Source organism: Mangifera indica, chromosome 15 (assembly GCF_011075055.1).
Source record: "Mangifera indica cultivar Alphonso chromosome 15, CATAS_Mindica_2.1, whole genome shotgun sequence".
NCBI lineage: Eukaryota > Viridiplantae > Streptophyta > Magnoliopsida > Sapindales > Anacardiaceae > Mangifera > Mangifera indica.
Window position 1 is genome coordinate 4172274 of NC_058151.1, and position 22858 is coordinate 4195131.

At 28.8% G+C, this 22858-nt stretch overlaps 1 protein-coding gene across 1 annotated transcript; it reads left to right on the forward strand.

The window, feature by feature from the left end:
• The first annotated feature begins 13185 nt into the window (after positions 1-13185).
• LOC123198248 (oleosin L-like) lies at positions 13186-14135 on the forward strand. The gene is made up of 2 exons (XM_044612918.1): positions 13186-13564; positions 13718-14135. The coding sequence occupies exons 1-2, from the start codon at positions 13269-13271 to the stop codon at positions 13860-13862; spliced, it is 441 nt and encodes a 146-aa protein (XP_044468853.1). The 5' UTR covers positions 13186-13268; the 3' UTR covers positions 13863-14135.
• The last annotated feature ends 8723 nt before the right edge of the window (positions 14136-22858 follow it).

A 22858-nucleotide genomic window follows, 5' to 3' on the forward strand; every position in this document is an offset into this window, starting at 1 on the left:
TTTTAGCTCGAGTTTGCGAGTAAAAAATTTGATACAAAATAACGTTATTTTAATAATGAGTTAGTTAAAAGTTTAAGTTCGAAACGAGTCGAGCTCGAGTTTAGCCGCAATGAGATTGGCAAGCCTAAGCTTAAGCTCTATTATATGCAAATCAAGCCGAGCTCAAGCTCAAATGAGCTCAAGCTTGGCTTGACTCGAATTCAACCCTGACTGCAGCATACAAGGTTGCCTACAGTTGCACCCTAGCAGGTTGAATATGTAGCTTGCCATTGAGAATTTATTTTTTTTTTAAATTTTTTTCTATATAAACTCACCCTTCTGACTCTCTAAATCACATAGAGAGAAGGATAGATAGAAATTATACGGCCTGGTGCAACCCGATTTACTACGACTTTCATCGCATTGCAAAGTCTTTTTGCGCATAAGCATGACTTATAAGCGATGGTCACTAACAAGTTTTTTATTGATTCTAGATATACAAAAAGTAATCAAGGTAAAGAGATTGTGCCATAATTCTGAATAATGATTTTTAGAATGAAATATGTATAATTGTAAAAGTTGTGGGCCCATTGATGCGTTTGTTTCGTATTGTAAACTTAGATAAAAGACCTTCATTAGGATATGTCTATGATAGAATGTATAGAGCTAGGTTGTGGATAAAGAAGTTGTTTAAGAATAAAAAGAAATTCTACAAGCCTTATACTCAAATAATCAAGTTGAGGTGGGATAGGATATTGCATCAAGGTATTCATGCAACTGCGTATTACTTGAATCTTACATTTCAGTATGATCGTGAATCTTTCAACACAAAACCAGAGGTATTATAGGGTTTTCTGGATGTTGTTAAGAGTAAAACATGTATGTTTAACGTTAGTAAGTCGAAGTTAGTAGAAGAGAACATAATGTTTCGTGATTGTGAGGGAAATTTCTTACGTCAGCTTGCTATTGAAACATGCAAAACTATACGACCTGGTATGAATTTAATTTATATGTTCTTATGTCTTGATTCTTTTTCCAATTTATAAAATTTTATTACATAATTATTTACGTGTTATTTTGTATTAGATGAATGGTGGAGAACATATGGATACAATACTCCCAATTTATAGAAGTTTGCAATTAAAATTCTTAGTGAAACTTCAACATCTTCAGGTTGTGAGTGTAATTGGAGTTTTTTTGAACGCATACATACTAAGAAAAGAAATAAATTGGAGCATCAATATGTAAATGATCTTGTTTTTATTCATTATAACTTATAGTTGCAAAATAAGTAACACAATTATCAATTATGCATATTACATTTATAAATATTTTTATTTAAACTATTTTATCATGTTTAATAATTATTTACAACTTTACATATGATTGTGCCCTACTTAATGACTATTGATATAGTGTTCTTTAATATTTTAATTATTTACTTTTTATCATTTTGGCTATTTAGGTTATGTTACAAGAAATCAATTTTTGATCCAACTGATTATAAAAATATCAATAAAACAGACTTCTGGATAGTAAACGAGGAAGAAGAGTTCAGTAAACTTAATGCAGATGAATTGGATCAAATACTTTATGGAGAGGGATCTATTCCCATTAATAATAATCCAACAAATTATTATTTGTCACATAATTTCCTAGGTAAAAATATTTTTTTAGTACTTACACAAATATTTATATACTTATATAAATGATTGATTTTTAAGGTTGAAAGAAAATAAAATGTTCAATTATAAATTTTATAGATAATATTATTGAAGAAGATGGTGTAGAAGATGAACAATTGATGGAGGGTGCAACAAAAGCGATGACATGATCTTTTATCATTAGTGATAATGAAGAATCACCAATCATTCATTTATTAAACTTTATGTTAAATAAATTATGTTTTTGATATGTTTTGTTAAATGTTGAATTGAATATTATTTGTTTAATAATGGTTATGTTGGTTGATTGATTTTATATTTTATTTAATGCATATATTAGATTTTTGACTTGTTTGAGTGTTCAATAATTAATAGTGCATGTGTTTGTAGAATTAGATTTGTTTAATGCACATGTTTTGTTTTGATACAAAGTTAGTTGTTATTACTTATTATATTTATGTTCAATAATGCATATATTTTGTTAATTATAAAAACTGAAAAGTATACACAGTATAAAATTTTTAAGTTTTTACATAAAACTGTAATTTCGGTCCAACCAACCGGTTCAAACGGTCCAATCACTCCAACCGGTTTGATCGAAATCAGTACTTAAAACGGTTTTTATTCTGCTCCGGTTTTGAAAACCTTGACTGCTACCATTCTCTTAATGTTTATTTACAATATAATTTATTTATTTTTTATAATTTTAAAATATTATCATAATGAAAAAACATAATCTTTCTAAACGAAAAAGGTGTGCAAGCGATTGAGATGACTTAACTTTTGTAGACTCAATTGATCGAAAATGGGCATAGTGTAAACACTGTAATAGAGATCGTGTAAGGTTTATGTTACATAGTTTTTGTTACAGTGTTTATGTTGCACACATTTTTTATCAATTGATTATACAAAAGTGAATTCATCTCAATCGTTTGAACACCTTTTATGTTTAGAACATATTAAGTATTTTCATAATTAAAACATTTTAAATAAAATAATAATTAACAAAATTATAAGAGTAAAACAGAAACTAAGTTGTTAATAAACATTAACAAACTAATGATAGTAGTAGATATAGAAAAATGCAAGAGACACTGTTACACGTATAAAAAGTAGTTATCTTGACTCAAGTGTCTAGTTGTGACGCCACTGATAGAATAAAGAGGTTCGTTTAATTAGATAGGATAATTATTAATACAAATTAATTTAATATTATTTGAAAATATAAACAAAATGTGATTTGGGGATCGACTTATAATTTACGATCTTTGGTTGTATCAATTTAGAAGAAAATTTATATTAGTAAATTTAAAATATAAACAAAATGTGATTTAATATCATGTAGATTTCTCTCATGCATGCCCCTTTTCAGTTGACCAAACTCTTCTTGCAAGCTTCGCACACATCTCCTACATGCAAAACATAAAAAATGATAGAAATAAGTGACAAACACTCAGTAAATAAGAGATTTTCTAAGTATATTCAATTTTCTTTTCATACTTAATTATCATTTTCTCTCTTAGTTTACATATCCTTTGACTAGCTATCGCCATCTAGGGTACTAATCCACAACCCTACTAAAATGACATGACACGTAATGCGTACTAAAAATCATTTTATAAATTGTGGAAACATTTACAAAATATTTTTAGAAAAAACTTTACTTTGCTAGCTATGTCAATTGGATTTAGATGAGACAAAGATTCAATACCCTACCCATGTGAGCTAAACTTAACTGTTGCAATCTTCCTTTCCTTGAACAAAACATTGCGGACTACTATTCATAATTACCACCTAGTGCGGTGTTTCCTTACTACGAGTATGTTGACCCTATTGTGACCATGTATGTATGAATTAAGTTGTTCATGGTTGCCTTGTTACAACAACCTTCATGAAAATTTATCACACACTAAACATATTTTCACAAATTTTCATATAATTATAAAACTCATAAGATCAAGTTCCACGTTCATGACCATGAGACTAAAGTCCTTTAAAAATATCAACGCCCAAAACCTTTGGAAAACATGTCAAATGCATGCAACTAACTCTTATGCTTAAAAATAGATATATTTTCGTGCATCATGTATACATGCTCAAGCCATCACTAAGATCTTTTAGGGCTTGCTTATGCTTTCACATCTTTTATCTAAAGCCACATATCACACAACATATGACTTTTCTACTCATATCTCATGTCATAGACCACACAATATATGACTTAATTGTTCTTAACTTGAGCAATAGATTATATAATATTCGGCTCTCATACTTATCTCATGTTTGTACATCATATACTAATAAGGTATGTATCTTATTTTAACCATAAGTCAAGATGTTCCATAAAACTTGGAGAGTGGTTTGCTAGAAGAATTGTTCATAAACTTGGAATGATCATTCACCCTACCTCTATGGAATGAACCTTCATAATTTGAAACGACCATTCACCTTTTCTTAGTTAATAGGTGTTCCTTTTCTATGAAAGACAGTTGTGGAACAAATGCTTATTCTTCTAAAATGAACGTGTTTATCAACTTATTGATATCTATAAAAAATTCATTTTGAATGATTGTTCTTATCCTTAGAACGAACATTCAATTAGGTTTGTTATATCAAATTTACATTATAAGAAAATAGACAAAGCAAAGACATGTTTGTTTAATAAGAGATAATACTAATTTATATGTAATAATTTTTTAAGTGTATTATAGTAAAATAATGGTTCAATATATTTTTATTACTAGCAACTAAGCACAATAATTTTTTTATATATGCCAATTTAATTAAACATAATTATAATTTATATATAATAATCTTCTAGATAATTTATTCTCGTGGTAATATTTTTTTTTTTTATAAAAGATTATTTAAGCCAAACTGGAGGTTTTCTTATTGTATTGGATCGATAACTTGTTTGTAATGAATTTGTACAATAAAAGAAGTGTTTTTTAACTCTTTCCTGCTTATTGTTTTTAGAAAAATTAAAGTATTTTGTTGTCCACTAATTCGATTTGAAAAACTAAAATTCTTTCATTTTAATGTAAATTTGATGTAAATGACCCAACAACAAAAACTATAACAAATTATGACTCATTATTATATAAAAAAATCTGAAATTTTCGAACAAAATAATATAATGGAATGCTACTCCCTTGGATTAATGCGATTTTGATGTAGAATTGATTTGATTTTGAGTTAATTTTCAGATGAAAATACAGATGACAATAAGTTTGAGAAGTTATGATTGTCAAAGATAGGGATGCGGGTAAAACAGTATTAAATTGAGATTTTGACTATATTTATATAATACATAAAAATTGGATTAAAATTTTATAACATGCGCATTAATCTCACCCAGTATTGTATGAGCAATATACCTGCCGGCACTGATTATGTGATAACACTTGGAAATCTCTTTGTTTGAGTAGAATAACTTTAGCTCAGTTTCAGGGTATGTTTGATTTTGATTATAAATTAGTTTTTAAAAGCTTTAAATATAATTAAAAATTTCAGTTTATATCTTGAAATTTTAATATATAAAAATTCATCATAAAATCGGCTTAAATTTAAAAATAATAAAAATTAGAACAAATTGTTTTTTAAATTCTTAATTTTTTTAGTATATCTATTTTAAGTATATAAATAAATACATACTTATCTATATCATCATGTGATTAATATTATTTTATTTTTAATTTAAAATTATTTAATCACATGATAACATACATTAAATATATATTAATTTATAAATTTAAAATAGATATATATAATTTTATTAAAAAGTTATATAAAAAAAAAAGAAAGAAAACCATCAAATTAGAAGAAATGAATGACTATAAATTTAAAGTGGGTGTTCATAATTTTATTAAAAAGTTCTAACTTTCCCATATATTTATTAATGTTACGTAGGTTTATTTCTTGTGTATCATAATTGTGGAAAGCTATAAAACTATGAATAAATTTCATTGCTCCCAACAAATAATTGTAAACTACTAAAATATGAACAAAGAAAGAAAAACTATAGCTGAGAATTTTGAACTGCAATTAATATCATCTGGAAAATGTAAAGCCCGCAATTTCTCTGGTATAATTAAATATTAAAACCTAGTCATTATCAATGTTTTGATTCTATAATTCAAATGTCACAAGTCCTAAACAACGGGAAGGAGATCTTAATCTTGTCTCTGTTCACGTTATAGAGATGACAAAGATTTTTTGTCTTTTTTTTATGAAAAAAATATTTTATTTGTTCTGGCAAGAAAAAATCTCCTATTTATACTGATAGAGAAAAATCTACTCTTTATACCCTTTAAATACGATATAGATATATTAAATAACAAAACTTAAGAAAATTAAAACTAATTTACTATTTCAAATATCATAAATATCATATATTAACCACTTTAATATGTATAATAAAAATTTAAATAAACTTAACAAATATAAATAATCTAAAATCATAAAAATATGTTAATATTTTTAAATACATATATTAATACAAAAAAACGAGAATGAGATAAGACAAGTTGGGGCTGAGAGAAGACACATATATCTTTATCTCTGATTGTGAGAATTTTTTTAATCTTTGTCTTTATCTTTTTTTTCATTTCTATCAAGGAAGATGGAAACCCTTGAATTTGAATTAAAATTATTGCCTATACTCATAAAATAATATAATAATAAGATGCATTTTCAAAGGAGGTGGTAAAAGGGAAGAAATGGAAGTAAAAATTGACCACACCAGTGTAAATATATAAAATTTGTCTTAAGTACAGAGTAATTAAGAAAGAGACATCAAATTAATCACGTGCTGTTATATATGTAAAAGAGGTTAGTTTTTACTTGATTAGGTGTTATTTAGCAGTGCAGTTTTTGTTGACAGTTGACAGTTGACAGTTGAATTGAATAGAGTGGGTGATTGAAGCATACATTATATATTCCAGCACGCCACTTAATCGAGAAAGGAAAACTGACTCGTGGGCAATCTGAAATCCGAGTCAAACGGAGTCATCAACTGCTCCATTAATTACAACCTTTGAATATTGACTGTGAATTTGCTAATAATTGACCCTGAATTTAAATCAGATTCTAAGATTATCAATGAATTAAAAGCTAGTAAAGTACGAAGTAGGGAAGCCAACACTTAGATATTTGATTAAAAGCTACTAAAGTACAAAAATATCCACTCAATCAAGAGTAACTTGACAATAGAACAATTTACATATACAATTACATTAAGTAAATGCATCAATTTAATCGTATTATTGAATTTTTTTACTAATAATCGAATAAAACTATATCTCTCACTCTCGGATTACTATATGAAAGAAAACTCTAGAACTAATCTTGATAAGATAACAAAATCCCTCTCTCAATCGAAATATCTTGATTTTTTTTATTTTCACTTTTTTTTATTGAACTGATACAATGCATTTAGAGATGATTAAAACATAAATTTAAAGTCTTAAAACTCTAAAAATTTATATATATTTTTTAATTTGAAAAAAATAATAATTTTTCTTTAAAATTAAATTTTAAAAAATTTATTCATTTTTTTAATTTTTTCTTTTTTCTCCGACAATTGGAGAAAGTTCTCTCCATTACTGGCCAACCTTCTCACCACGATCTTCTCCCACTGTGGGCCTTCCAACTGTGGAAGTTTTGTCAGTGAAATTGTAACTGGTGAATCCACAAATGGTTTGCAATAATGGCATACATTAATAGTCGTAGGTAAGGTGATACGGATTTTCACTTGGCTTTATCGACATTTAATTGACAGATTATTTCTATGGTTTTTCTTACTACGATAGCTTGTCACTTTTTGATGTAAAAACAAACATATCACTTGATGTAGGAGTTCATGTTTTGCAGTGATTCCATAGGAACCACAACCATTAGTGCAAAGCTTTGGTTGAGCTTGAGATTTTTAGATATTAAAAAATGAATCTAGATAAGATTTTCTATATCGAAGTTTGCTAGATCTTCGATATTAATATTATCATTTAATCTTTATTATTAATTTACCTTAATTAAACAATATTATATAATAATAATAATAATAATCAACAATATTATACAATATCATCATATTTTACGTATAAACTCTTTTCATCTTCTACCATTCTTTTAGCCTCCACAGGTTTTCACCATTCCAGTAAAGTTTAAGTTTAAGCCCCTTGGTTTTAGATATAACCCTCAAATTTCACTACTTATAGCACTTTTTAACCCCCTTGGCTATAATTTGAGCGCAAAAAAAATTATACGGATATATTTTTAATATAAAATAATATCTTATTATATAATTAAATAATTTTAAATTAAAAATAAAATAACATATAATTATATGTGATATATGATTTATGTATTTAAATTATGTATTAAAAAATATGCACCTATAATATTGGTCATTTTGAAAGTCTCTTTTTACCCTTTCTACTCTTAAAAATTACTATGATATAAATTTAATGACGACCACAGCCCAGTCACATAAATTTACCAATTAAAGAGCAATATTATGTGTATTTATTTTTGATACATAATTTATGTATACAGTGATGTGTCATCATGTAATTAGGCGATTTTAAAACATGTATTATTATATGATAAAGAAATATCCGATTATATAATAACTCTTCATCTGTGTACATAAATTATATATTAAAAATATATATACATAGTTTTATTGTCAATTAAATGGGTGTTAATTCCATTAAATTGTTTTTTAAATATATAACCTAGCTGTAGTGGAAGATTTAGTCTAGCCCAATTGGAAAGGCCAGCCAAACTCTTAACAACCACAAGCTACACAACTCGTTGGAAATAGTATGTTAACTTGGCGTGATGAAAAAGGAAAAAAGAAACCGAATGTATAATTGTCTAGTCCTTTTTGCAACTTGCAAACTTGAAGATGATGCAAGAGCAACCGACAAAATAGTTAAATAAGGATTTTATCTGTATTTATTAAATAAGTAAATTTAAAATATTTAAAAATTTTAATATTTTATTAATTTTGTTAACCTTCGAAGATACGTAACGAATCATTATCTATGACTAAGAGAAGTCTTGAGGTCATTCTAGGCTTGACAGCATACTTACTTGGCTAAATCCCAATTAAATTCTTTGTCCATTTGTAAGCATGTTGAGTCCGTGAACATGATTAATTTATATCATTTATATCGTGTCCAGCAAGTTAATCAATTTTTAAAAGACTTGCACAAGTTTTACAATACAGGTTTGTTGAGGTGAACCCATCTCACCAACAAGAAAATGGACAAATGACTGACTCCCACACAAGGTTTGCTGATATGAAATATTATATTACTACCCTTTGTGTCTAAAAATACCATTATCTCATCCATTTTTAAAATTCAATTATTTATTTTAACATTAAAAGGTATTTATATCATCTTATTCAAATATTATAATTCAGTGTGATTAACTATATTTTATCTCTGAAGTTAAAAATATTACTATAATACTTTTATCAAACTAAACTATGAACAATATTATGGGGTGTAATGTCATTTTTTAAACTTATTAGGAGCAAATAAATGTTTTCTTATTTTGTTTCAAAAATTATCATATTTACCTAATATATTTTGAAAATATAATTATAATTCTAATTGTTTGTAATATAACATTTACACTCCTAATTTATTGTGTTTTGTTAAATTATTTAAAAGTATAGTTATCATTTTTTAAATTATTTAGGCAAACTAAATTTTAAAAATTTCAAAAAACCCAAAGTTCTTTTGAATTTTCAAAATCCCCTAAAGTTTTTTATTTACATCAATAAAATTTTAAAAAATTATAATTCACTATCAAACATATGAGTATATGTCATCAACACTCCTATAAACATAAGTACCAATAATGTCTTTGTTGTTTTATTAAGGGTACAAAATTATTTAATAAAATTTTTGGAATAAAATGCTATTTAGCTTGAGAGTTTTTTATGTTTTCAATACTTTTATAAAACAATTACATAATATTTTAACTATAACAGATGGTGGAAAATGACTCTTTCAAACTAAAGAGGGAACATGTCATCTCATCAAACCTTAGGTGGGAAATAGTTAGTTGGCCCAAGAAAAACAAATAAATTCTTTCTTTTTGGCAATGAGGAACCACTGTTTTAGTCAGATCGCCGTTTCGGATTAAGTTGATCACAACAAATAGATAAGCCCTAAGTCTAATGATCAGTCTTACAACTAGTGCACCTAATAAGCCAAATGTGTATGTCACTAGTAGGTTTAGAATTCATGCCTTATTTGTTGCTTGAGTGCCCCACTCTCGCCATTGAAATTACCCTTTGGAGGTAATAAATTCTTTTCTTAATGCTTATGTTCTTATTCCAATGACACAAAAATACCTAATCCAATTACCTCAACCCTTCAATTAATTCTATCGCATAACAGAAGTGCTCTCACTTGCCCATGTTTTTGTCTAAGGTTGGATTTAAATCGAATTGAGTTTAAGCCTAAGCTCAAGCTCAATGAGTTTCCATAGAGCCAAGCTTGAGTTTGAGTTTGATATGAAAAGCCAAAGCTTGAATTTGATTTATTACTATAACAAGTTAAATTTATTTATGTTTTCTAATAAAAGAAAACTTAGAAAAAAGTTGAAAAGATTGAGATGTAATGAGGAATGAAAAGATGAAGACTATTTATAATCGGTAGGGTGAGTAGTTTATATTTCTCTCGCTCAATGTGGGACAATCAAATTAGGTTGAATGTTTCTTTATAATGTGGCTCACAATAGGTAAGAGTAATATGAACTACTCATCACACCCATTATAAACAATCTTTATTTTTTTAAAAATCTCTTTTAGCTAATAAACTTTTATTTATTTCATCTTTTATTAGAAAACATATATTTAAAAATAATTTTTTATAATAAAAAACTCTTTCAAGAGCAACTGGAGCTTAACTCTCATAGTATGAGCTCAAGCTCAAAAACTTTTAAAATAATAGCTTGAGCTTTAACCATGACAACTCATTTTGAGTTTGATTAAGTTGAGCTAGTAAATGATATCAAGTCAGCTTGATTTCAATCAAATCTTATATTTGCCCTATTGAACTTTGAATGAAACTCATAAGTTTAAACCATTTCCACAAATTATAACTTAAACTTCTTTTATCTTTCTCTTTTTATATTAGTTAGGCCTTAATATGAATCGAGTTGAACTTAGATACTTTTTGGCTCAAGTTTAACTCAAGTTTGTCAAGTCAAAATTAAGGGTAATTTAAGTTCGATTTAATTCTTAAGTTTGAAGTTCAAAGCTCAACTTATATTTATAGTTAAGATTTACGATTTAATTTCATGATTTATTGACAAAACAATATCATTTTATATAATAATAGATAAAACAATGTTATTAACCATTTCTTAACATGACTTGAATAGAGTTGCAAGTCAAGTTCAAATTGATTTGAGTTATCCACTTAGCTTACAAGTTAAATCAACTTGAACTCAAGCTCTCCAACTAAGTTTAAAAAACAAACCGACTCTCCTAGCTTACAACTTTACATTTTTGGGCCATCTTGGTCTTGTTTTACTATTCTTTAAGCATATCACTCTTCCTTAGCAGTAGAGTACCATTGAACAGGTAGGTCCCGAATTTGATTTATAGTCTAGAGATACCCAAATTGAAATTTGATTGATGGAGTACAAGTATTATGGATTCTCATAATAATTTGAAGTAGTAGAGGAGGGTTTTATAGTTTTTTAAAGTTGTAAGGTTAGACTCAAAATAGGTCCGAAGCCCAATTCAATGTAATGAATTGGGTCTGAACCAAAAATCTGAGCTTGAATCGGCAGGCCTGAAGCCTGAGCCTAGAATTTTTTTTAGGCATAGGCTTTAACAAACCAAGCCCGATTGACAAGCCTACAATTGAATAAAAATTAACTCCAATCGCAATTACAACAAATAAATGTGGGCCTAGCTCCAAAAATAACCAACTAAATAAAAGTCCACAACAAGTTGTCGATATAACCAATAAAATAAATCCGACCTAAACATAAAACAACATTTCTGTCAGCCCAACAACCAACTTATTATAAAGACAAAACCCATCACTCACCGGTTGTCGGAGATCCGAGAGTGTTTGTGGGTTGCCAGGAAGAGAATTTGAAAGAGATAAAACAAAACTCATCTGTTGGAGAAGAAACTTGTCTATTATAGCATTGAAGAAGAGAATTGTGTCTTGTTGTGGCAAAAAAAATAGAGCAATAGTAAGAAGGAACCCACTAAGGCACCCATCGATGGCTTGAAAAAGAAAAGAACAGTTTGATAAAAAAGGAACAACTTTGAAACATGATAACCAATGACTGAAAATTGTGGGAACAGCATTGGAAAAAAAGACCATTGAGAAGAAACCTACGGACACAGATTTTGATCGTCGAGGAAGAAGACAACAACACCGAAAAAGAAACAGACATGACCAGAAAGAAAATTTTCTTTTGATGCGGGGTGGAAATGAAAGTTTTTTAAAGTAAAAGGTAGCCGCGGTGATTCAAAAATATTATAATGCATATATTTTAACATATACATACCCATGAGATGAAATTCAATGTTCGGAATTAACTATGAAACATAATGGAAATCAAAGTATTACTATCGATACGTATGCTTCTCACATAAGAAACTGATAATGAAATATCCTATTGACTCTTTGATATGGATTATCATTCAAAATATCAATCGGAGAAGATCAAGTTGGGATGTTTGATGCTATTCAAAGCACATATTTCATATAGCTACCCACAAAGACAAACCGATGAGATTTGGCCAAGAAAAAGTTCGGAAAAAGCTTCTTCTCTCACTACCGTGCTGCAATCAAATTCATGACTCTCCCCCAGGTTCTGAAATTTAGCATATTAACTTTAGAATAATATTATGCATAATTTTTTCAAATTGAAATGATAGTTTATGATTGAGTGATTTAATTATTTATTACTTATTTTATTTTAAAATTATCCAATCAAATGTTATCATCCCAATTTGTACAAATTATTTATACAATTTGTTTAAACATTCCAGTAACGACAATAATATATAATTAATATTATTTTGTATACATAAAATAATATTTTATCATGTGATTGAGAGTTATTTTATTTTTAATTATTCAATTATATGATGATATATAATTATTTATATGTAAAATTATACCCATAACACTACTCATATATAATAGTTTTTATGAGAGCATAATACGTTCTTCAGGTAACAACACCCACATGTTAGAGTGAGTCGAGCTTTTCACACTCATTTTATTTTGCTTTGATAGTAGGAAAACGATGATAACACAAATTGGTTGAAGACAGCTGATGTATTGAAGGTGGAATCCTCGAATGCTCGCCACCCTTCTCCTTTGCAACCGCCTGTAATTAAGACAAAAATCAACGTGTCCAATTCATAACCCACTTGATTTCATGCAACCCCTGCATGATAATCTCTTCAACAAGTGCCGCCTCCTTTTCAACACGTGCCTACCACTCTCCCACTCTTTCTCCTATTTAACTCATCACTCTCCCTCACCTTCAACCTCAACTCATCGAAACCATCAATTTCCTTTTGTGAAAATCATCGAAATCTCTTTGTAACCGTCACATTTTTCATCAATGGCTGAACATTACCAACAGTCCTACCAAACGCAGCACCACACTCAACAACAACCTCGGTCCCACCAAGTTGTGAAGGCGGCAACTGCTGTCACCGCTGGTGGCTCTCTTTTGCTTCTCTCCTGTTTGATTATGGCTGCTACCGTCATTGCACTGACCATTGCCACTCCACTCTTCGTCATATTCAGTCCTGTTCTTGTTCCTGCTGTCATTACAATGGCTCTGCTGACGACGGGCTTCATCGCCTCCGGTGGTTTTGGTGTTGCAGCTATCACTGTTTTGTCATGGATCTACAGGTATACAAACCTCCTAACTGATATAGGGGGCCAAGGTGAATACAAGCAAAATATAGGGGAGTCAAAAGAAATTTAAAAAAAAAACCTAAAGGAGTCCATTAAATTTCAAGATTTTGTTAATATTTGGTTTGATTAAGATTGTTAACCTGGCAGGTTTGTTACTGGGAAGCACCCACCTGGGGAGGATCAGTTTGATTATGCACGCAATAAACTGGCTAGTAAAGCGCGAGAAATGAAGGACAGAGTTGAGCAATATGGACAGCAGCACACGGTGACGCAGCAGCATCAGAGCTCTTAAGCCGTGTGATGTTGATCATGTGATCTCTGCCTTGTGATGGAAGATGTTGTAGACAATTGGGCGGAGATCAAGCGGCTATTATACAATCAAGTGTTGTGATTAAGAATTTAATTGGTTGTCTGTGTTTGTTGTTAATAAACAGAATGTTGTACTGGGTTCTCTGTAAGTATTTTAGTGTTATTACTGTTTTGATATGCGTCTCTTCTTAATAGTTGCTCAATTCATGTCCAGTGTTATTTCCTTTGTTCTATTTATTTATAATTATTTTCTTTATCTCGTAATCGGCATATTACCTCCGGGGGCAAGTGCATGCATGCCTATTAGAATTTTCCCACTGTGCTGCTGCTGAATTGATAACGGTAAGGTTGGATTGCAGCCGGTTCACTTCAGTGTTTGGCTTGATTCTGACTTTTTGGTTTGAGTTTGGTTTGAGTTTGGTTTGAATATATTTTTTTAACAATATTATATAACAATTAATATTATCATTTTATCAATTATTTATCTTTTTGGTAAAGTTATTTATCTCATCGTTGATTTTCAATATCTTTGGTCTAAGTTTTGCTCAATTTGAATCTACTCTTAACTATAAAAGCATTCAATAAATTTTGGTTTTAGTGATGGATTTATACTAAGAAAAAGATTATTGAATTGTTAGAAAATTTAATGTAATAATACAAAGAGACATAGGAAGAAGAAAAAAGAATCGATTTTAAACGTGATTGGACTAAAAAGCAAAAACTTATGTAAGTATTGCAATGCTCGAAGTGTTGATAAAATGTTAAGAGTTGTCTCCCCTTGGTCTTTCAATTGTTAGGGTTACATTTTAAAATTATCTGGTAATATGTGGATTTATATAGTTTGATGGGCGTGGTCGTTACAATCCTATATGGTAGGACAGTGATTAGATTTAAATTACGATAGTCTTGGGAAGTAATTTTAACATAATAGGAAATGAGTATTTAATGTTAGAGAGAGTGAGAAAGTCATGGCAAATAATGACTCTTGTTTTTTATTGGTACCTTTTTGAATGAGATTGTACCTTATCCACGTCTTCTTTCAACCTATGGGCTGGTGTAGTATTTGTTGACTAGTAATTCATCGCTTTTACAAATGTTGTATTAATGTGTTTGGCCAAAAAAGAATTATGATAGCATAACATTGTCTCCTAGTGTTATAGAAACTCTTCACTTCTTTAAACAACTTAATTTTGTATGAATGGTTAGATGTTCAGTTTTGAGATTGAGAAAAGATAAACTAGATTAAACATCATATAATATCAATCATCTTAGAGTAAAATCGATCAAAGATAAAATTTAATTCTTTTATATAGTTTTTAACGATAAAATCCCACATAAGTTTCATCATAAACTAAAAATTGTATAAATCATTATATCTTTCATTTAATTCAACTTTTATGGAGATATAATAAGTTATTAAATAGAAATAGACATGTTATAATCTAGAGATAATGTAACAATTGAATTAGGAAATGTTGTCATTGCATGTTTAATTTATTAATTCAATTGCATAATATCCATAATTTACACAGCATAGCTAGAAAAAATGTGAAGTTTGATACCTTCAAGTGTTGTTATCTATTCTCCAAATTCATTTGAGTCACCAACTTCCCCACTTACAACTTCAGGTAGTAACTCATCTTTAAAATAATTCTCTAATGAAACTCCACATAGATAGATTAGACCCTTGGAAGAGATCTATGAATCTTGTTAGTTTGTTCTTTTTGTTTCAGATATCACAACCTTTGATGAAGCTTCAACCAAAGAAGAGTGGTAGAATGCAATGTAAGAAGAGTTAATGGTAATTCAAAAGTGAAACATGGGAGATGATGGAAAGAATGCAATTGAGATCAAATGGGTTTTAAAAAAAAAATATTATGTTGATAAAATTGGACAAAAGCACAAATCTCGACTAGTGGCGAAAAGAAACTCGTATTTTTCCTTGATTGCTAGATTTGAAACTGTGGAAACTATTTTAGCTTTGATTATACAATTTTATTAGCTTGTTTGTCAATTTTGTATAAGTTTGCATTTTTTAAATGAAGATTTTAAAGAAGAGGTTTCTGTTACTCCACCTAAAGAATTTATGGTGAAAGGCAAGAAGACAAGGACATATAAGTTAAGAAAGACACTTTACATATTAAAGCAAGCTCCATATGTGTGGTATATCAAGATTAATAGCTATTTTTCATCATATTGCTTTCATAAGAAGTAAAAATCAGCTAACTCTTTGTGTGAAAAAGCAAGGAAAAGATGGCTTTAATATTGTATGCCTTTATGTTATTGATATTATTTATATGGGCTCATATGATTCTCCTAAATTTATATATAACATGATAAAGAAATTTGAAATGTTATACTTGAGTTTATTGTATTATTTCCTTGGGCTTGAGGTGAAATAAGGTGTAGATGGATTTTTATTTCATAAAGGAAATAGGCAATGGATTTTCTTAAATATTCAACTTGTTTAATTGCAAACTAGCTGCTAGACCATGAACATGAATGACAAATTGCAATGTGAAGATGGTACCAAAAAGATAACAAAGAACTTTAGAAGCTTTGTAGGAGTTTGGATTATTTGATTCATGCTAGACAGGATATTACATTTTTATTTTTGTGTAATTTCCAAGTTTATGCAAAATCTCTCAAAACATTATTCAAAAGAAACAAAAAATAACTTCTTATTAATTACAAAAGGATAAGATAACAATCATGGTTCATTATGAAAAGAAATTATTCACTTTCATCATTAGTGTGAGATACAGAAAAAAGATAAACTGATAAATTACTTTCTTAAGGTATGAGACGTTTATCTCTATATTAAATGATTTGTTGTTATTTCTTTAACTAATTGTTCTTTCTTAGATGTTGTTTCATGAGATTGGTCAAAAAGTTTTTCCCAATATTAGCAAGAATTTTATTTGATTAATCTACTTCTAGAACCCATATCAAATTGACCAAACCCTCATTCCTATAAACAGAAATCACAACACTTCTGAAATTAGAGTACGAAAAATATTGACTACATTAATCCAACCTGTAAAGATGCACAAATTGACGGCTTAATAATCAATTAAAATATTACATGTCAACAACTACTATTGGAAGATTCGATGCAAATAACCAAAAAATTTTTAATCAATCCATTGTTGAATTCTATAACCTCAAACAAAATGATGAGAAAACGAACTCAATGAATAGATTATTCAAGAAAACAATTATTTGTAGTAATTCTATTGGCTTTACTTCCCACGTGAAAAGGATCAGAGAAGTCGGAATTAATTGGTGGTCTTACCACTTTTCAAAGAAGAAAAAATTGGGGACGAGCTTAAAGTTTCGCATAGTAAAAATATTAATAAAATTATATGTTTATATTTTTAATATATAATAAATATTTAAAATATAAATGATATATTATTATATGATTAAATAATTTTAAATTAAATATTAAATAAATAATATTTATGTATGTTACCAGTATTTGCTTAAAATAAAAAAACATAAAAGAAAAAAAAGATTACTTTTGGGTGGGGAATCATTAAGATGAATTTCAATGTGGATTTAATAATTAATAATATAAATGTCTATGTATTGTAAGTACATGGGTCAAATTACGATGCTTCTCAGAGTTTTCTATTCAAGACGTCAGACAATTGCCATAAAATATTCCATCAAAATGTAATGAATTTTTGTTGCTCAAAATGAACTCCATACATAAACTTATTAAGTTCAATAATCTTTACTTCCATTGCATTCCAGATGTTGACGATTTTTTGGCGATGATGGGCACTGAAATATTGTTGGCAAGCACGTAACTAGAGAACAGCTAACAAAATTTAGACTTAAAAAAAAAGAGAAAAGATTAGGATTATTGCTTCATTTATATAATTGTGAAACAAATTTATTGCAGATTGTTTAGTTAAAATAATAGTCTCATAATTGTTCCTAAATTATAAATTGGATAATTCAAGGTAGGGTTGAATTCGATCAAGCTAAATTGGCTCGAGCTTGATTTCCGATTTGGCTTCAATAAACCCAGACTGAGTAGCTATGACTTGAGCAGGAGTTATGGTTTTAAGATTTTAGCGAGCTTGATCATGGGAGTTGAGTTCCCACTCAACAATTTTATTAATTTTACAAAAAAAATATTTTTATAAAAATTATGCCAAATTGATAAAAAAAATGTGTTATAAATTGAATTATGATCAGAAAAAAAAAAAAAGAGATTTATTTAGTTATCAAAATTATGTTAAATGAGCTAGTTGAGTTGGTAGAACTCACCAATTTAGGAGAACTGAAAACTTGAAAGTGGAAATATGGTTGAAACTTGAGTCTTTATTTATAATAAGTAGAAAAAGTTATTAAAATGTGTCTTTCCGATATAAATAAACTCAAACTCGAATTCGATTCTACTTAAATTCACCTTTAATCTGTGGCAAACACTCATTTCAATTTTTTTTTCTGGTCCTAAAAAATTGTCAAATTCAATTTTCAATTAAAATGTGTCTTTAATCTGGTCCTAACAACATTATCAATTTTTTTTTTTCTGCTCTGGAGAGACTAAAGAACAAAAGACGACGGAAGAACAAAATATCAATTTCAGTAGAAACTAAATCACGACAAATTTCGGACAACAATTTTACGTGGAAAGCTGCTCAAAGTGAGGTAAAGAAAGTATCACTTTATTAAATAAAGTTTTCGATCAAAAGCTTCATTCCACCAAACTGAGTCTCCGATAACATTTTCATAGGATAACTTGAATACAAGAATGTTGGAGCCACAAACAATAAATCTAATTGTGTAAATTGATTAAGTCAATTAATTACCAAAAATATCAATTGCGTGCAAAAAATAAACCAAAGAAATCACATACAAAACGATAAGATTTATGTGAAAAACCCGGTAGTATAGAGGAAAAAACTAGAGATCAAATTTCTAATTAAATCTACTATTAAGAAAAATTGGATATAATCACTCTCAAAGTAATTATGAACTTGAAATTAACCATCAATAAATACCTAAATTATTTTCTTAGACAAAATCCCTTAATATTCTTAGGCAAAATACCTAATTTCTTAGACAAGAGAAATAACATTTCAAATAAATCTTTGATGATCTTGATAATATCCAAAGATAAATTAAAGATTAAGGAAAAATATGATATTTTATTTTATAACAAATCATATTATTCGTTGATATGTGACAAAATGTGTTGTTTCATAACAAATTACGTCATTACATATTGTGTTTTGATATATTTTTTCTATTACATAGTTTGTGTTAATTTAGATTAAGTTAGATCAATCCAAAAATATTTTCCTCGGTTTAAAGGTGAAAAATTTTGATATGATTCTATTTCAAGTCACATTAGGATTTAGGGTTTTCAACTTAAAACTCGAATTGATACGATATAAATACAATCCGATAATACGAACTGTTCTCTCTCTCTCTGTATATAGCAATGATTCAATAAAAGAATTCTGCATTCAAATTGAATTTGCCTACTGAATATAATCTCTAGCTCCAATGTGCTCCATTACGGTTGCTCTTGTCACAATAACCTTGTGTACACATGGCTGGGAGGCAGCCTATGGCATGACCCAAATCGATGCTTTTGGCATCTCTTTTTTTTTTTTTTTCAAAAGACTAATTCCCAAAAAGGTATAGTGTTTTCCAACTTTTAAAAACTTTAAAATTTTTAACTAAGATCAGAAGTAAAATTATCATTTTAATAATAATATTAAAAATATATATATAATTCACTAATTTCTATCTTAGATTTTAAAAATTAATAATTTTACTTATGTCTAAAGTTTTTTAGTTTTGAAATGTCACATTTTCCCCTCAAATCTAAGATTTTTTTTTCTTTTACCTCTCCTACCACTAGCGACCTCCCCGAACATCGTCATCCCACCATCGATCTAGATTCGATGAATCTGAGCAAAGAGTTTCATTTGGACAATAGTGCGTCCAAACAAAACTCTTCATTTGGTTTCACCAAATCTAGACAAGTGGTTGGAGAGGTAGAAAGGAAAAAATGTAGGTAAGTCAACTATGATGGTTTATGGTGGAAATGAGAGGTCTCCAAAGATGAAAATGGTGGCTAAAGAGGTGAAGAAAAAAAAAAAACCTTAGGTTTGGGGGAAAAATATGATTTTTCAAAATTTAAAAACTTTAGGCAGAGATAAATTTGTTATTTTTAAAACCTAGGGAAAAAATATAATAAATTATATGTTTTTTAAAATTATTATCAAAATTACAATTTTACTCTTATATTTAATTGAGATATTTAAAAGAATTTGGCTAATGTGTGAGACTTTGAATTTTTAAAAGTTGGCGGATATGAGTTTAAAATTAGGCCAAAGGACTATTTCCCACCCAAGGTATGTTGTTTTCCCAGGATTCACCCCTTTACTTTGGAAAATCTCATTTACCCACCCGTGGACTGTTAAAACTAATGGTTTCAAAGGTAAAATAATCATTTTGTCAGTATTATAAAATATAAACTTAAATTTGATTTAATTTTACCCTCCTAAACCCTAAAAACTAACAATTTCTCCCAATCCAAGTTTTAGAAAACAACATTTTCCCCTCTAGTGTTTTCAATTTTTCAGATTCAATTTTTCGGTATCGTTTCTTCCCCTCTATTGACCTCCAGGTGACGTCTCTTCCTCTCTGACATGGTCTCCTTCCGGCGGCTCTCCTGGGAGTGGTTGTCGACAAAGGTGAGTCGTCTTCATCTTTGGTGAAGACGAATCATCTTCGTCGATGAGGAGTTTCATCTTTGGATGAAGACGATTCGTCTTACTTGTCTTCATCAGAGATGAAGACAACTCGTCTTTGTCTCGACAAAGATGACTCGTCTTTATCGACAACCACTCTTAGGAGAGTCATTGGAAGAAGACCATGCTAGAGAGGAAAAGACGTCGCTTGGAGATTGTCAAAGGGGAAGAAACGACACCAAAAAATTAAATCTGAAAATTGGAAACCCTAAGGGGAAAAATGTTGTTTTTTAAAACTTGGGTTGAGGTGAAATTATTAGTTTTTAGGGTTTAGAGGAGAAAAATGATATAACCAATGGACTCAGTTAATTTTATCAACCCATGATAGGTAAATAAGATTTTCAAAGTTATCGGGGGAAAACTTAGGAAATGTGCATACTTTAGGTGGGAAATAGTCCTTTGGCCTTAAAATTATGAGATTTTAAATTTTTAAAAATTGGTGGATATGCATTTGAAATTATATCAAACCCTGGTTGGGATCAATTCTTTTAGCCTCTCTTTTTTGGCATGATCAACTGGACACCATTCACAAGTTGAGAATTGTGTCAAGTTTGTACACTATGTGGGCTGTGTAGGGCCTTAAAGTCTAATCGATGGATTGACCCGATACCACCACCCAACGGTTCTTCAGTCGTTGGGCTAATAGCACAATGGCTAAAAAACCCTTTTTCAGCTCACTACTCCAAAATATAAATGCCCTTTCAATTTATAACTGTATATAATAGTCCACTCACCACTCCGTTCAACTCTCTCAATCTTTAGATACCGATACTAAAGTTTTCAACCAACTCAATCAATTCTTAATTTTCCAAATTAATTTGTTTTTAATATTTTATTAATTATTATATTCTCAGAATAAATTTGAGATCAAATTAGTTTAATCATTTTAATTATTTTTGAAATAGTGTTATATACGAATTTGGAAATTTTATCGTAATATAAACAAAAAAAGTGAAAAAATGATTAAAACAAATTCACTTTTGTAGACTCAAATTAGAAGGAAAAGATAAGTGTAGACACTATAAAAGAGATCTTATAAGATGAAGTAAGAGTGAAGTCAAATATTTAATTTTCATATTTCATTAGAAAGATACATTGATTTAAAAAATTCAACGAGAATAGAAAACAAAAACGAAAATTTATATATAAGAAATCCAAGTGGAGTAATAGACAAAGACGTGTGTTTTTGTTTTAACTATTACTCCTTAAAAGGTTATCAAAGGTGGAGATAACTCTTGCATTTTTAATATACTAGGTGTGAAAGAAGTTAGTTTAAATTCTTGTTCCCGATCAAAATTTGTAGGAATTAACAAATTAGGGAACATTTTTGTTTTTTCATCAATTTTATTTAAAAAAATTAATAAATTTTATTAATTTTAAGAAATAAACATTTTTAATTTAAAAATGGAAAAACAATAGTTTATTCAAAATTCAGGTGGAAAATAGCCATTTAACCTACCCGTAAATTTGCAAACAAAACCAAAACTTGGAAATTAAATAACATTTGCGATGTTGCAAACTACACAAAAAATTAACTATTGGAAGTTGTTGAAACCAAATAACTTAATCATTATAAGAAATCAAAGAGATGAAATCAGAGGTATATGGCTTATAAATAGTTTCTCCGAAATCATCGATGCTTCCATGACAAGTATCTAAGCATCATGAGAAATGAAACATATTCTACCTCCAAAATAAAATAAAGGTAACGGCATTTTTGCACTAGGTCTCTTGCTCTATTATTTTAATAATGGTATTTTGATAGTATGTGATTGACAGCAATATTTTTTAAATTATACAGTTACATGGGGCAACAGAACGAAGCAAACAGCTTGACTGGCCTTTTAAAAGGCCTTTAAACTTACTCCTATACTATGGATATTGTCAGCAAACAATGACTCCTAGCCTTGTGACCGATACTATCCATAGTAATATGGAAAAAAAAAAAAAAGTATTACAATGCTCAAAGTGTTGATAAAATGCTAGAGCTGTCTTCCCTTCGTCTTTTCATTGTCATCAATTTCTATAAATGGATGTTAGGGTTACTGGTAATATGTGGATTTATGTAGTTTAATGGGTGTTGTTACAATCCCAATATGGGAGGAGCTAGAGTGATCAAATTTAAATTACAATAGCAAAAGTCGTGGGAAGTAATTCCAATATGATAGGAAATTGTTATTTAATGCTAGAGAGATTA

Bases quoted from the DNA above. Each gene is read 5' to 3' on its own strand.
- LOC123198248 (XM_044612918.1), top strand. From the start codon at position 13,269: ATGGCTGAACATTACCAACAGTCCTACCAAACGCAGCACCACACTCAA. The intron at 13,565-13,717 runs GTATACAAACCT...TTAACCTGGCAG, and splicing joins GTTTTGTCATGGATCTACAG to GTTTGTTACTGGGAAGCACC.